At 42.1% G+C, this 17097-nt stretch overlaps 1 protein-coding gene across 5 annotated transcripts in view; it reads left to right on the plus strand.

Annotated features, from left to right (window-relative positions):
• Window positions 1-994: 994 nt before the first annotated feature.
• Window positions 995-17097, plus strand: part of Tox3 (TOX high mobility group box family member 3) — a 107709-nt gene continuing 91606 nt past the window's right edge. For 2 of the 5 annotated variants that reach the window (XM_021260913.2, XM_013073362.3), the window contains exon 1: window positions 995-1117. Coding sequence is in view for 3 of the 5 variants with exons in the window: in XM_087206580.1 (XP_087062706.1) it covers window positions 2177-2263 (87 nt within the window). In the remaining 2 variants the exon portion in view is untranslated. Of the gene's footprint in view, window positions 1118-1773; window positions 2264-17097 lie in introns of those variants that run through there. The other 3 variants (XM_087206580.1, XM_021260912.2, XM_004847929.4) reach the window with 2 other exon arrangements.

A 17097-nucleotide genomic window follows, 5' to 3' on the forward strand; every position in this document is an offset into this window, starting at 1 on the left:
CCCAGCTATGTAGGATCCTCTTAAGAGCTATTTGGGGGTGAAAAAGTCTTTTCTGGCACCCCAGGTCGGCAGGCTGCTCCTCTTGTGGCCCGACCCTGCACTATAAGCCATTGTTAAATACTCATAGTTGAACTTAAATGATGTTCTCTTTCCGGACAACAGGTGGCCACTGCAACCTCCAGCTCTGATTGGTGGAAAGGCCACAGTCGCCTAGTGGCCCAGAGAAAGGGCCTCCACTACTGTGTTTCAAGAACTTACTCAATGGGGTGTTGTCCTGATAATATCTCAGCGCACAGCCAATTTGTGCAACCCGCTGGGCCATTAGGGAGCGCCGCTGGGTTGTCAACATTAAATGGAGACTCAGGAGAGGGGACCAAAGCTTTTTTAGGGGGTGGGGGAAGATCAGAGTCAATCCAGGGACAATGTGAACAGTTGTGCCTTCCCTGAACACACACAGCTCTCTCGTGCAGTCTCCTGACCCACGTTTGTGCTAAGAGAAGACCAAATACACACACTTTCACCTAGTTGAAGTTTATTTTTTCAGCTTTGTTCCAGAAAGATCATATTGAGAGAAGGCACACACACAGGTGTTACAAGCGTGAGTGTCTACTTCGAAAAACGGAAGAAATGAAAAGAAAGCCGTGTAATGCTTGTCCGAAAAAAGTTCAGGCCCCGGGACAGCAAAATGTGATCGAAGGACGACACTGTTAGCGAGTGTCAGACGAAATATTTCAAAAATTTTCCCCTACTGTTTAAGCAGCTCACAGATCACTGACTGGGGAAGGGGAGCAGCTCTCCAGCTTCTCTTGCTTCTGCCAAGGCTGAAGTCCAAACTTTCAAATTAACTCAAAGCAATAAAGTCAAGAAAAAAAAACAAACGATGTAGCTTAAAGAAAAAGAAAGAAAGAAAGAGGAGGTGGGTGAGTGCAGTGTGGGGAAGTTAATCACCCAGAACCTTTTAGGAAAATAGGGGCATTTTCTCTTACAGAACAGTGAATGATCCACCTAGATCCAGTTACTCAAATGCCTTTCGAATACAAACAAGAGCAAAGAAAAAACGAAGAGAAATGACAGAAGGCTTAACCCGGGAAGCTTCAAGTCTTCCTACCTGTGAAAGGTCAGGCCCCAACACCCCTTCCGGGAAACACCACAGGTGTACATGGGGTCCAGGGTCCCAGTACCGGGGGGCACTCGTGTAGGCCGGCTGCTGGGCTAGGTGTGTCCAAGAAGGGGACCTTCGGGGAACAGGCGGGGAAGGACGGAGGGGCCCCGGGTCAGGAGTGGGGCGAGCAGACATCGAGGGAGGAGGGGCGAGCCGGGAGTGGACGGCGAGGGGATGTTGGGGCCCAAGGAAGTGGGAATCGGGTAGGAGGGAAGTGGGACTCCAGGGGTGCAGGGCTGGCCGAAGCGGCCGAGGAAAGGAGGGGAGCGAGAAGCGCTGCGAGCCGGCGGGGACAAAGAGGGAAGGGGGGCGAGGTGGGAAGAAGTGGGGACGGGAGAGGGGCGGCCGCGGCGCGGGGCTGGGGACGGCGGGCGAGGGCTGCGCGGGGCGCTCGGAGAGCAGGAGCCCGTGTGGGGCAAGGGCGCGGCGGGGTGGGCGCGCCCCGAGGCGGTGGGGTCTGGCCGGGCCAGGAGCGCACCGGCGGGGCGGGCGGCGCTCCAGCTGCCCGCGGTGGGAGGGGCGGAGAGGCGGCGACGCGGGGAGGGGACCGGCGGCGGAGCAGGAGGGGGAGCGGGAGGGGAGGGGAGGGGCCGGGCCCCTTGTCTCCGCGGCTCCTCTGCTCAGTCCGCCCGGGGAGGAGGAGGAGCGGGGCTGCTGTCGCTCGTCCCAGCCTCGCCCCTCGCACCTGAACTCGCCGCGCCGCCCCGGGCCCCCGCGCTGCGCCCCGAGCGCCCGGCCCGCGCGCAGGCTGCCTCGGTGCCCCGGTGGGGCGCGTCCCCCGGGCCGCCTCCCGTTCTCCCGCGGCTCGCGTGGCCGCGCCTTTGTGTGCCGGAGCCGCGGCTCCCGGGCTCCTTGCGCTCAGGGAGCGACGCCCCTCCAGCGCCGAGTCCCGTGCGCCGGTGCAGGGCGCCCCCGGTCGGACGCCCCCGACGGTGGATCTAGCGACTGTGAGGAGGCGGGCACCGGCCCCAGTGAGCCCCAGCCTCGGCCCTCGGCCCCGGGCCCGGCTCCGGCATGGATGTGAGGTTCTACCCCGCGGCGGCCGGGGACCCCGCCGGCCTGGACTTCGCGCAGTGCTTGGGGTACTACGGCTACAGCAAGGTGACTGGGCCGGGCCGGGGGGACAGGGCCACCTTTCCATCCCGGGCGCGCCCCCAGCCCCAGCTCACCGCCTGAACACTTTTCTCTTCCCTCTTTGCTCCCCTATCCACTCCTTTTCCGTTGCGCCTCCGTCTCTGACCAACTCTCCCCCCACCCCCCGCTTCTCTTTCTGCTCCCTTCCCGCCCCCTTTTTGTCCCTTTGCCGGCGCTCTTCTCTGCTCCTCTGCTTCTCTGCCCACCTCCCCCTAGACGATCCCCTGCCCCAATCCAAGAGCCGCCCGAGGACTGAAAGACCGGACTCGCGTGCGATTCTTTGTTGCTTCTGTTAGTAAACACGATCGCAGCCCCCTGAGTATTTGTGTGTGTGTGTGTGTGTGTGTGTGTGTGTGTGCGGGGGGGGGTGGTCAGCAAGGGGGTCCCTCCTCTCTTGGTCCGAACGTTTCTGGCGCCCCCCCATCTTACCTCCCTCACCCACTCTGAAGCTGGCCCCCAGCTTGAAGAAGGAAAGAACAAACTTTTGAGGTACCCTGGGCAGGGAGGGGGGCCCGAGGTGGTGGGACCCCCGCAGTTGGCCTTTTGCTGGCCTCTCTCTGGAGCGTTTTGGGACCACGGAACCGTGGTGCCCGCCCCTCCCGGGTTAGGGCAAGTGGTGGCTTCTCATCTTTCAATTTTTTTTGGGGGGGGGGTAAGGTTAAGTTTTGCATTTCGAGGATTTCAGAGTTGCAGACCTCCGTACCACGCCCTGGGGTCACCACACCCCCTGCGCCTCCCCCAGCACCAACTTCCAGGTCGGAGCGTTTCAGGTGGCCGAAGGTGGACCTCAGAAGGGCTCGGACGCAGCAAGTCCTTGCAGGAGCCGAAGCCTTGGTGCCAAGGCCTCTCGGACCCCAGGTCTCGTACCCTTCCTGCAGCCCCCAGGGCCGAGCTTTGGCGGCAACACCACCCGGAGGGCGATGTTCAGAGAAGAGCGAGTTCTGGACGGCCTGTGGCTTCTGAGTGTGATTTTCTTTCCCCTTCCTCTGCTCCTCCTTCCTTCCCCCATGTTTTTTCAGATCGTAGTTTGTTTATGATTGCTGGGATAACAGAGGAGGAAATAAGGAGCCTGCTGAAAGAAAGGTGCTATACAAAACTAATGAATAAATAACAGGAGGAGGAGAAATTGTATCTAGACTGAGGAACAGTTTGCTGTGCCTCGTGGCTGGTGGAGGCTCGTGTTCCTTTCTATTTGTTTATACTCCATTTCCAACTCCACGGATGAAGTTTGTAAAACACCATTAGGGTTTCTCTCGTCGCCCTTGTGTCATCTAGGGCCAGCTCCGAGTCTGAAACGCGGAGCCCTCAATAAGGGTAAATGAAGGGACTTTATTCAGTGTTGTTAACCCCTTTGGTCATCGTGGTGGGGTATAAATGTTTTCAGAATTCCAATAGTAATACATTAAGCATTGAAAAACAAGGAAGAAAAGGCCTATGGCTGTAGCCAGAGTTGAGGATTGGGTTCTGTCTTCTGATTTTGGATTTACTCAGGTTATTAAATGCTTTAAAAAGTCCCGCATGTATGCTCAGTCAGGGACTTAGGCAGCCTAATTAAGTATGTAGTGTTTCTGAGAATTCACCTAATTGTTCCAGTGGGGTATTATTTATCTCCTTACAACTTAGCTCTTGTATGCAAGCCTAAAATAAACAGGGCGTGCTCTTATTTTTGGAAGCCATTACCTTGTCTAATGTAACTACTTCTTTTTCTGATTTAAGATCAGCAACACTCGAATGACACCAAAATAGAAACCCATTGTACTAATCCAGTCACTGCAATGCGTGGCAAATCTCTGTTCACTAGAATCCCAAGGGTACTTCAAGGGACCTGAGGAAATTGTGCGTGTTTTGTGTGTCTTTTTTTATTTTCTGAGAAAGGCTATTTTGAGTCAATTTAAACTCAAGAACATTTATTTCACCGAGGGTATATAAAGCTTGAAAACAGTCATTACTTATTGAGATGCTTGTTCAACTTCAGGAGTGTGGATGCAAGCTGGTTTGTGTCATATTTTCTTAATCCAGCTATGTGCCCAAAATAACTTATTCTATTTAGCAATTTGATCATCCTAAGTGCTGTGGGTAAGCAACTTCTGAAAGTTAGATAACATTCCACATTGGGAGGAGCTAAATTGTATTCATTTTCAGGTTTACTTGGTTACAGGTAACAATGTAACAATCTTTATACTGAAACACAAGACTATTTTTTTACTGTTAATTTCAAGAGTGAAAAACCCCCCCCTAGTTTTAGTCTCTAATTTTCCTTTGTACACCTAATGTCTTAGAAGAGGAAATATTAGAATATAAAACAGCAAGTGTTAATTAAAGGTTTATAGCATTTTATTTCACAGCTAACTTGTTTGTCTGAAGTATGCTGTTCATTGTAGATTTATGTTGAGAATATAAAATCTAGCATACAAGACATGCATTATTTCATTTGAAAACACCTGTAATTATTAATCTTTTAAGATAACTTTTGATGACTTCAATTATCCTTCTGATGAGAAATGTTCGATTTCAAAAAAGTATGTTGCTGCCCTTTCTTGTTTTAATGACCATCTGGGAAACTTTAGAAGAAACCCAGAACTTTCCTCTCTCTCTAGGCTTAACAAGTGAAAAGTTGGTGCTTATCTTTAAATTTATTTACAAACCGTGAATAATAGGGTTTTATTCATTTCTCTCCTTAACAAATGGCCAGAGTCTTTTGTATAAATTATACGTGAGTGTATTATCTTTACATTCTGAGTATATGGATCCTTTTTAAATGTCAGCGCTCATGAAAGTGTACTCTGTGGAGAATGGATGAAAGAGTTTTGAGGGTTCAAAAGTCATTGCAAGTAGAATAACTTCAAATAAAATATAGCCAGGATCATTAAAATCAGTTAATAATTCATGAACCAGCCATTGATGTATAAACTTAAAGTCATCTCTATTTTGTAAGGGCTAATTTCCATTTTAATTTCAAGTGGAATATCTACTGTTTGAACATTTCTTTTTCTGATGTGACTAACAAATTAAACTAAAATCTGTATATTTTAAAAAAAGTCCTTATTATGTGACACAAATGAATTGATGATCCAGTGACTATATATCTGGAGTTTTTCTTCCCTGGAGGTTCAGTTAAATTTTTTCACCAATAAGAAAATAATGCATAGAGTATTAATTAGCATACAGTTGTCAGAAGTCTGCTACCCAAGAATAAAGTGTATTTAATGGGGGTGTAAATGAGGTGAAGTCATAAGTAAGTTAATAATGAAATTAGACATTTACTAGGTTTACCAATATATATTTAGGATTTTTCTTTTCCTTTTAAAATATGGATATTGATTTCTTACCTTATGCAGATTAGTCTGTGTTGTTTTTCCTCCCTCAGTCTCAAACTTTACTTTCTAATATTAAGTGTTTTATTTATTGATTACTCTGTTTAATGAAGATATTCTTGTGTTGTTTAAGTCCACCTTATTGGGCTTCTACTTTGGCTAACTTAAAGAATAAGAGAAACTGAAGGGTAATTGGTCACTTGTCTTGTCTTCTTGGGACCGTGGTTCAAATTTGGGATATATAGGGAGAGGAATTTGATGGAACCTTTTCTTATATTGATGTCCTCAACTGGTCTGAAAATTAATTGCTTTGTTTGTAGGGTCTGAATTTTGGGGGTATTGAATTTTGAGAACAGATTGAGAGGTTGCCAAATTTTTCTGTAACAGGTCTTCAAGTACCGTATAGAAGTCATATTGTGAATAAGAAATAAGATTTTTCTAAAAACTTAGACCAGGGCTCATATACTCTAATGTCTACAGAGACAACACTTTCTGGCCTAGTAGAGAACATGCCCCACTTAAAGGGGTAATGTTGCATTAGTAGATTGTTGCCATACCAACATGTGGGGGTCAGTGTCTCCACATTATACAATTATTTCTTTTCAAGAGAACGATAACTTGGATTTTTAAGTGAAATGTCCTGGAATTTAAATGTTGGCAGTAAATTAACAAATAATTAAAATAATTATATGGAACTCTCCAAACATGCTTTTGTGATTTTTCTTTGGAACTTTTAGACAAATTCCTGTGGAGATGAGATTCAGAAATAATTTTGAATAAGCCTATGATCACCTTCAACCATGTGGGCAGTTCGACTCCCATGTCCAGCTGTGGTAGAGAGTTGTATGAGTGAAATTGACCTGAGTAAAGGAGTTTGTTCTAGCTTTAAAGTAGTAGATGAGCCTTATGGAGGATGGCTGGTTTCAGGCTATCCTCAGGGTCCTCTTAGGACTTTGTCAGGCTTCATACATTATTGATCTGGGCTCCCCTCTGTTTCATATCAAACATTAAATATCCTGTATTTAATATGATATGATAACATATCTGAGTTGAACAGTTGATTTTTGTTGACATTTTGTAGGCATTTAATTATCCATTTATTAATATTAATTTTGTAGGTTTTTTTTTTTTGGTGTTGCTTGCATTGGATCATCTTTTCCCCCCTCATTTGCAGCATTTTTGTAGGCTCTTGACAAACTTGTAGACCTAGGTGTATGGTCTGTAGTGATTAAAAGATAAAACAATCCTGCCATTAACTAGAGTCTACAAATTCCCTATTTGGCTTCTCCAAATAGTGGAATGTTGATGAACACCCTGTGCTCGGTAGAGACAAGTATAAAGTTAGCCAAAGAAAATGAATTTGAGTCATTGTAGGTGAAGCCAGTGAATGTATGTGGTCACAGTGTTCAGAGTATGTGTTGATATTTCAAGAACTATCTCCTTAGGGCACAAATTCAGCTGGATGCTGAACCCACTTGAGAACTTGTTTTGTTTAATCTGCACACTATTTTAAATAAAAGCTCAATTAATCATCTGTATCTAAAAATCTTTGCCTAGAAATCAAGATCTCAGCCTTTCTGTAGAAATAATCCTAAATCTGGTGATAGTGCCCTTCTCTGTCCATTCCTGGCTACCTGTGTTGGACCCCTTCCTTCTTGTGAGCATGCATGTCAAGGTTCACCATGGTCCTTTCCACTTCCTGTTCTCCTACAGGGGACCTCTGTGTTTCTGGGAGGCTTCCAGTTTGAAGATTTTGATTAAGAGATCAAATTAAATAAGCAACAAATGATGCTGAAATGTAGTGCAGTGAGGTTACTGTCACTGGAGAAATTACAGACCAAGTACACCTCATAGTATGTAGGGTAAAAATTAATGTGATCAGTTTCTGTCTCAGTGGTTCTCAAACTTTATCACACATGAAGATTGTCTGGAGAGATTGTTACAATGCAGACTTTCAGACTTTACTCCTGGATATGCTGATTCATAGGTCTGATGTGGGGATCCCAGGTAATGTCCAAGTTGTGGGATTGCAGATATGCTAAATAGAGTTTGCTCTTTGTGAGTTTACTAGTTTGAATGCTGTGTGCAGCAGATAACAGAGAACCCAACACAGTGATGTAAACTATAAAGACAGGTTGACTTACAAAGAAGTCTTTAGGAAGGTAGATAGGTCAGGCTTTTTGGACTTCTCAATTATGTCTTCAAGATCTGATTGTCCTTTTATTCTGCCAATCTTGGAATTTGAGCAGTCTTCTCACTGCAGCCCTGGACATCACATCCGCACATGATAGTGCACAAAAATGGAAGTGAGATCTGGTAGGGGTAGGGAGAGTGATAGCAAAGAACATTTTACCCACCTGCACATCTCTTAGCAAGAAGGATGAGATTTTCCACTGGTCTCTTCTCTGTTTTATTGACAAGAGAAGGGTTGCATTGCCCATGTTAGGTGACTCCTTGGCAAAGGAGGAGATGTCTCTGGTGGGTTCAGACCCATCCCATGTCATCTCCTGGGGCTGACCATTGCCCATGGGTATAATTAGTCCTGTTCTCTGTCAGCAAGGAAGAAGGCCATTGGAAAGACAACTAACAGTGTCTACTACCAAGTGCCTTTGATGAATTTTGAGTGGTCTAGTGATTTGGCTGTTGTACTTTGGGAAGATGGTTTTTGACTGGATTCGTTAGGGCCTGACCAGCGCTCTAGGGAGACCATGTAGGATGCCATTACACAATTGTGGTAAAGTGTGAGAAGGATTCAAACCAGGGAGGTGTGAACATGGCTGCAATGCAGAGAAGGGCACTCAACAGAGCATCTCTTAGGTTGGGAAGAGAGAAAGAAGAGAGAGAGATGACTCAGGATCTTTGAACTTTGTGCCTTCTAAGAGCTTGAGCAGAAATAGATTAGACTGGTTTTGAAGGAAAGATAAAGACAACTTTAGATATTTTGATAGAATATGCCCACAGAGATGTGCACTGAGGCTTAAGAGAGAGACTTCAGGGCTGGGGAACCAAAGCTGGAGTCTTCCTGTGTGCAGTATAGTGATGGAAATTGACTTGTGTTCTTCTAGACTGAGCCAGTAGGAGATGCAAGGACAAAGCTGGTCCTGAGAGTTGCTGGTGTTGCTAATTCAACTCCACAGTTAATGAGGCAGTAATTTAGGAAATAATGTGTAGAATTCAGCTTATTTGGAAATACTGCAGTAGTATTAAAATAATCGCATAAAAAAGCCGTGCGCGCGCGCGTGTGTGTATGTGTATGTGTGTGTGTGTGATACCTCTTTATTCTCTTAATAGTTATTTGGAAGGAAACATTCGTAAATGATTATTAAGTTGGAATGTTGCAGAGTTTGCAATAACATAATTTGAAACCATATCAGCCATTTATGAGTGAAACATTTCATTTTTTTTATTGTAAGAAGTACAATTTTAAGTCAGTTTTTGTGAGATGCTATCAATACCCTAAGTATTTTAGAGAATTTGTTTTAAGTGTGGTTAATAAGAAGGGACAGAGTTTTTGTGAAGTATGCTTATCAATTCAAATTTGAATGTAAATTCAGGTCACCTAAAAAAGAAACCCTGTTTTAAAATATGATGAGTAGAGGGTTTTTATTTAAGGTCTGTGTGAGTTTTTGACAAGTTTTACCTTCTGCTATTAAGATAAGTTTATTTTATTTGGTTTCCTAGGTTTATGTCTTTGATCTCATATTAGAGAGGCTGTATTCTCTTAAATATATTCCATGTTTATGTGAAATACATTAACCACTGGAAAAGGGTATTTCTCATATGATTAACATTCTATCTGTAGTCCTAATTTAATTTTGCTTTCTTTATAAAATGATAATTTCCGTGTCCTGATAATCCATAAATTAAACAAATTGGCCAATATTAAGACATGTTTGGATTTTGCTCTAAATACACATTTGAATAATGTAGACTTATTCCTTTGTAGGAACCAGATTTTAAGATGGGTCATTCTGCCGGGGATTTAGTTGAGTGGTTTTGCCGCCTGCTGCACAAGCGCAAGGACCCAAGTTCCATCCCCGGTACCAAAAAAAAAAAAAAAAAAAGATGGGTCATTCTATTCCAAATGTGGCAAGTTTAATGTGGCCTTATCTACGTAGACTAACTTGTTTACCTAAGAGAATTATATTAAAGATGAAGAGGAGTGAGTTTTGAAATTTATTTAAAATTGATGTAATATAAGTAACTGGGCTATAAGATTTTCCAACAACTTCTATAGCTAATATGTAATAAGCTAGGGAGATACTATAGAATAATAAAAGTTCTACAGCTTCCTTTAAAAGATCTCATAGGTATAAGTAGAAATCCAAAATGCTGACCTGACTTGAAAATTTATGTGAAATAAGTATGCTTAGTTGGAAGTTGATTTTTTAAACAAAAGAAGAATTAAATCTAGAAATATTGAACATTTAAAAACAACTCAGTTGATCTTTTACAAACTTCTTGATGTCTATATCTTTAATGAGAAATTTAGCAATTATTATTTGGCTTTTTAAAAACATTTTAATAAAGCTGGGTATGGAATTACATCTGTAATTCCAGCTACTCAGGAGGCTGAGAAAGGAGGATCACAAGTTTAAGGGCAACTTAGAGAGATCATGTCTCAATAAATAAATAAATAAATAAATAAGGACTATGGATGTGTAGTTCAGTGGTAGAGTGCCCTTGGGTTTAATCACCAGTACTAGAAAAAAAAAAAATAGAGTAAAAATGTTTACTGGAGAAGTGGTTAAAACAATTAATTGTATTCATTAAAAATGCTTTTGGTTGCAAATGAGAAAATGTCATCCTACTGAGTCTAATCCAACAGGGACTGTAAGTTTTGTCTCAGGCATAGCTAAATTCAGAGTCTCAAAGGGTCTGGTAGGACTTCATTACCTCTGCTTCTTTATCAGCCACGTAGACCTCAATTGTTGGGAAGATGGGCAGCAGCAGCTCCAGGTCACATTCTCACACCTCAGCCTCCCCAAGAGTGAGATATTCTTTCTTTCTTGTTTCAGTAACTTCTGTAAATCAAATTTCATTGTGTAGACTTGGTCCCATGCTTAGGTCCACAGTCACGTAGCCATCTCCAGAGAGGCTTTTATCCATGTGGAAACCACACCCAGACTAGAGAGCTCTGCATTCCTCAGAGAAGAAGCAAAATGCTGATGTCACAATGGTATAGAGTAGGAAAAAAATCCACATAAGCTGCTTCTTCAAGTGCAGCTTGATGACTTTGAAGCTAAGGATTAGCATTATCCATGTTTATTATATTCTTTCTGGAAACCGGAATCAGACTGTACTTATTTAATGATTATTGTTTATATTAGGAATAAACTTTTTTAGGGACTGCAATTGGATGTGGTCTACTTTCAAGAGATCTCTAATTTGATTGGGTTGATTGAGGAGGCCAGATAAGTATATGTGTATTGATGAAGAGAGAGAGGGAGAGGGAGAGAGAGAGAGGGAGAGAGAGAGAGAATATGACAATATGAATATGCATATATAAGAGAGGTGTTTTAGGCTTAGGCTAATGATGATGTAGGTAAAAAGTCCTCCATGAACCAAAATGGATACAAAAGAAGATTGTGAGGAGGGATTGGTATAGTCAGGAGAAAAAGCCCATGGGGGCTATCAAACTTGGAATGGACAAATTGGAAAGTGGGATTTTAGGGAAGAGAGAGCTAGAGAAGAATTCCAGACAGGATTTGTCACATGAACATGACACCTGAGCAAAAGTCCCAGTAGAGTCCTGTGCAGGGTGGTCCCATGGGACAATCTATGGGAATGGATTGTCCTCTTCCCTTGATGGGAGATGTGGTTGTTTGACACCAAATAATGGAGGCACTGAAATGTCTGATGAAAGATCCAGTCTTTTATTTAGTAGGTGCTAGTAAAATATGTATGCTTTAGTATATTTACCTGTATATGTACATACGTGTTTACATATATGTATGTGTGGACATGTGTGAATGTGTGTGTGTGTGTTTGTAGGTAGATAGAGGCTGACACTTTGAAGTGGGAGCTAGTGAGAAGATGTTTGCAAGACCCTAAGAATGTTTTGGAGGGTTGGTGGGAAGAAAACAAGTGGGTGAGAGTGCTGTTGAATGTTGGGTAATCAAATGATCAGTTGGTGTCTTGTTGAAGACTGTAGATCAAGGGAAGTTAGTCTCCAAATGAAAGCTTGGTAACCATTTCTTTGAGATAAGAAGGAAGAAAAAGAAGATAGCTGAATATTCATTTATCTGTTATATGTATCTATTATATATAATATATATATGATGCTGATATATATATATATATATATATCATATATATGTATGATGCTGAGGAACAGATGAAAAAGAGAAGAGAGGAGAATATGAAGGAGTGTGAACCCTTGGGATTAACAAGCCCAAGATTGATCCCTGCCTATGTCTCCTATCTCATTTTCTCCCCCTTCTCCACTCTACCCTTGCTTTGTCTTTGCCACATCAGCCTTCGTTCCATCCTTTTGCACTCACTATTCCCTTCATATGGAGCCTTCTCCCCAAAGATCTTCTCTTGGGTGGCTTCTTCATTATTCAGGGCTCAGGCCAAATATCACTTTCAAGTGTGGACTGACCATTTAAAAGTATCTCAATCTCTACAATATCTTTTTCCTTTATCCTTCCAGTAGCTGTCTCCCTGCCCTCGTAATTTTATTTCTAGCATGTATCCCTGTTTAGATTTTTTGCTTATTCATTTTTTTCTTGTGTTTCTGGAATATGAACTCAGTGAGGGTGGGACAGTGTGCACTTTAATGACCACTGTACAGATATCATCTAGAGCAGTGCTTGGCACACAAAAGAAAATGTGATAGGGAGTGGAGAAAAAAGATGAATAAAAATACTTTTGAGCAGAACATTTTAATTCTCAAATAAATTTATCACACCAACTATGCATCAGACATTCATAGGCAATGGAAATGTAGACGTGGAGAGTCATTTGTCCTGCTCTTACAGAGCTAATATGTGATTGTAATGATCTCTGTTCAAAATTTTTAGGTTCAAATTTTATTTTTAATTTTCTCTATGAGTCTTTCATATGTTAGTGGCAGGAACAGAGCAGTGGATGTGAAGATGGATTGGTGGTGGATTTTGTCTAAACCCAAGTGAGAGAATAGGAACAGAGGAAAACAAATGAAGGGTTTGAAATGACTGATCTTAATCCAAGCATTCAGGTTGGTGAGAAAATGGTCAAAGGAAAGAGACTGGAGTGCAAGCAAAGAAGGCTGAAGAACTTACATATAACAGAACACACACAACAACAACAACAACAGCAACAACAACAACAAAATGAAAATCTTAGTAGTAGTAGCTTAAATAAGGTAGATGTTCATTTCTCTTTTCTCTAACCATGTCTAGAGAGAAGTAGTCCAGGGCTGGCATAGGGGATGCATAGATATGGGGAAGCTAAGCAGCTTCTAGCTGTTGTGTGATCCTTGTCACATAGTCTCATGAGCAAGAAAGAGGGGGATGACCAAAGACAAAGGGAGGGCTTCAGAAAGTACCATATGACACTTTGCTTATATCTCACTGGTCAGATTGAGTCATATGGTTGTACCAGCTACATAGGAAGTGCAGTCTGTATTGCCCCTGGATATGCCCAGCCAAACACTCCATTACTGTGGAGGAGGGAGTGGGTAGACAGGAAGAGACACCATGTAGTCTAGCAGGGAAGTGAGTGAGTGATGGGTGAGGTTCGCAAAACTCTCCTTGGCTATCTCCAAGTTAGAGATTTTGTGCACAGACTTCAGTCGTCTACTTCTTTCTAAACTTCAGTGGTTTTGCTCTTGTTTCCACCTTGGAGGATCCTATTTTGGTGAGAGAGAGACATCCTGTGATAAGGTGGCCATCTTTTTAGCCCTTTATTCAGGTTTAGGATTTTGTTGTGGGCATACTTAAATACTCAGTGATTTATGTTCTTATTTGCAGGAACTGCAAATTACTATGTCCCAATTTTAACCCAACACTTATTTTAGGCTCATATTTATCTTCTTTCCAAAATGCTTCTTGAATTTTCATAGTGATGTTTTTCAAGTTTGAACTGTTCTTGACAAAGTTTTGAGCACTAGTCAATCTCCAGTCAACATTTTTAAAGCTAGATTCCTTGAAAACTTTTCATCATATCCAGTTTGTTGCTGACTCACTCATTATACCCTACATCTGGGGAGAGAATTGTCTTCAGTAGAAACCCTAGTCCCTTACACTCTTTGCCTGACTTACTCACTAGCTATTTTTGTTAATCCTTGACTCTTCATGACACTTAGACCATAAGGACATGTCTGTGCTACCCAATCTATTGTGTTCACTTCACTTTTGCTGTATACTCTGTGTCAGGCTTCAGTCACAGTCTCATTTCTCCACTTTAGGATACAACTAAAAATGATACCCATTTCCTAGCTAAGAATGATGTTTGACTACACTCAAGCTCTTTCGCTGCATACTCTTTTTGTTCAAGTAGGTCAAGTTTTTCCTACTTTCTCCAAATCTGGAGTAGACCAGCCAAACACACACTCTTCACCAGACTTGATCTTTTCACTTTGTGAAGAATTTGACATCTGCCAAGGATCTCTCATTTCTCATCTACACTTGTCTAAGTCTCTTTTAGAGCAGATCCAGGGAAGAACTGCTCTACTCTTTGGAATAAATACTTTCAGCAGGGTTGTCTCTCCCTTCCTGACTGTAGGGCATTCTTGGTTCTGCAGATACTTCCTGTCTTTCCTGTCTTATTCTTTTCTGCTTTCCGGTATCCCTCGGTGTCTTCTGACCTCCACTGCACATTTTCTAGTTGTCAGTTTCCTAAGTGCTGCCTCATTTGTCACTATTTTTGCTGATTTCTCATTCTGTCCACATTATAAAATACTTTGTATTTTCATTTATTTAAGTTTTTTCTTCAACTAAATTAATGGGAAATTAAGATCACCACAAATAGAAAATCGCATTGCTTTGCCTGTGTAGAAGAAAATCCTAAAGATAAACACATGGAGAGTAAACAATGTTATAGAAATCTCACCAGAGACCTTACTTGCCTAAGGTTCTGCTGTGTGTTTGTGGAAAGGAAAGATTTACAAGTGTTAGGGAGGTATTGAAGATGTGTTAGCACCAAACCAAGACTGTCTTTGATTTTATCTGGGAATTCTGATCCGAAAGACATTCTCCAGATGTAATTAAAGGCTGTCCCTTGCCTTGTCTGTGTACATCATAGAGTAGAGTGCTTCTCTACTCTAGTGTGCTTACCAATCAACTGGGGGTCTAGATAAAATGCAGATAGTAGAGCTGCTGGGATTCCCAACACCTCAGATCAGCCTGGTGTGGCTGGTTCTGGGCTACAGTCATGGTTGTAGAGTCTCAGAGAAAGGACCATCCACATGTGCAATGGTCAGCTGTACTAACCCCTCTTTAACACCTTCTCTGAGGAATTCTTTAAACATGTAACCTCGACTTAGGGTCCTGTGTCCTTTCCAACAGACTCTCCTTACCATTCTCTGGCCCACTTTTGCTCCTCTTTACATTACCAAACTGTCTTCTCGGTTCTTGGTGGGTTTTCCTTGCCACATGAAACTTCATTCATTCACTCAAGAATATGGAATGCCTGTTTTTTCTGATGACTCTTTAAAACCTCCTTCCCTTTCCTTACCCTTGTCCTTTCATGTTCTCCCATCCCTATGTCATTGATGTATATAATATTGTATGTCTGGATGCTTCTCATTGCTTTTGTTCTGCTAGCCCTTTTCCTCTTTCCTTCCAGGGGTAGGGAGTATCCATCCTAGAACTTGGCCTCGTACTCTTACTTATGTACTCTTTGCTTTGTATGTGAGTCTTGTTTTGTATTTTTAGCTCTTCCCTCGCTTATGTTATTTGTATCAGTTATCTCTGGCTTTCTCATAAACCACTTTATAACTCTGTGTCTTAAAACAAAAACCATATATTTTGCTTAGGATGGCACGAGTCAGCAATTTAGCCTGGCTCAGTGGGCAGTATTTTCCTTCTAGATTCTTTGTGTTGGCAGTCAGCTGCAGGATGGCCAGAAGACTTTGCTTCTGGAGGCCTGCTGCCTTTTTGCAGGGGCCCCTCATTTCTCTGACATGTGGCCCCACAGCTCTAGCATACTGGCCTGGGCTTGTTCTCATGGTGGCAGCATTGGAGAGAGTGGAGCCCACGACCGGTAATGTCACACTGTTCCTTCTACCACCTGCCATTGGCCAAAACAAATCAGGAAGCCAAGCCAGATTCAAGGGAAGAAGAAATACATTCCGTTCTTGATGGAAGAAGAAACAAGGGGTGTGGGCGTGGCTACACAGAGGTGTGAAGAATTGTGACCCTTTGTGCAGTCTTCCCAAGGCCTCAAATCTTCATCTCTAGCTTGATCAACATTTTTAGTATCCCATGTAGTAGTTTTCAACAAGTTATCACCACTTCATTGTCTTTATTTCAAATCCAACGTAAGATGCATGTCAAGCTGTGCCCCACTCTAAAACTCTCCTTCAGTATTTCCCTTTTTTCTCAGTGCCACCATAATTTCCAGATAGAGAACCTCAAATTCAGTTTAATTGTTTGGCTTCTTTCATTTCCTTATTGCAATGAATCGTCATGTCTTCTCCATTTTTCCTTCCAGTGGTCTCATTCTCTTCTGACTTCTGTCTCTGTCTTTTTGCTGTCATTATTCTGGTTCAGGCCTCTGCTTTTTAGCCACGGGTTCCTCGGGTTCTTCATTGCCTCTCTCTGTTCTCAGTTTTTTTTTAAACTCCTGTTGAATCTATGCTTTACTTTTGGTTAAACTTCACAACAATATCAGTCTAAGCTGTCATTGTTCTTCTAGATCCAGTTCCAATGGCTCATCTTTGTTTATAGCAAAGCTTTCTCAAACTTCCTGCTTCCATCTTCTCCAAATCTGCCTACCACTGGTACTATTTCCTTGTAGTTTTTACATCAATTTACCTTTTAATTTACATCCTTATTGCATGTACTAGCCTTGTATTGCTCATAATGTATAAAATTATCCCATACAATAAATGCAGAACTATTAATTTTTTTAAAAGTTTATTTATATCCAATTATATTAATCCAATATGTGCATAATAGATAACTGGGAACTCTGGCAGAGTAAATTGCTATGTCTTCAACTTGACATTGAATATCCTTCATATCTAGAATCAAACTTACTACATTAATGCAAAACCTAAATTCCTTAGCAAATAGCTGGTTAATTTCCTTACATAACAGGGTTCTTCTCAGGGTCAGAGTTATGGCTATTTCAGTGATTATAGATCAGTACTACCAACTAGACTTGCCTGCTTTTATATTTTTTGCACCTTGCTTAGATATATTTATTTTTGTTGTATATTAAAGTAGCTGTTTTTTTTCTGTCACCAAGCACAATTGTTCATAGTAAACAAATTCATGGTTGCATAATATCTTCACTGTGTCTGCATTAATAACTTTTTGAATATCCTCTCCAATCCTG

This window comes from Heterocephalus glaber, unplaced genomic scaffold, assembly GCF_053883595.1.
Source record: "Heterocephalus glaber isolate CG9 unplaced genomic scaffold, H.glaber_assembly_v1.0 deba00000071, whole genome shotgun sequence".
In the NCBI taxonomy this organism is placed as follows: Eukaryota; Metazoa; Chordata; class Mammalia; order Rodentia; family Bathyergidae; genus Heterocephalus; species Heterocephalus glaber.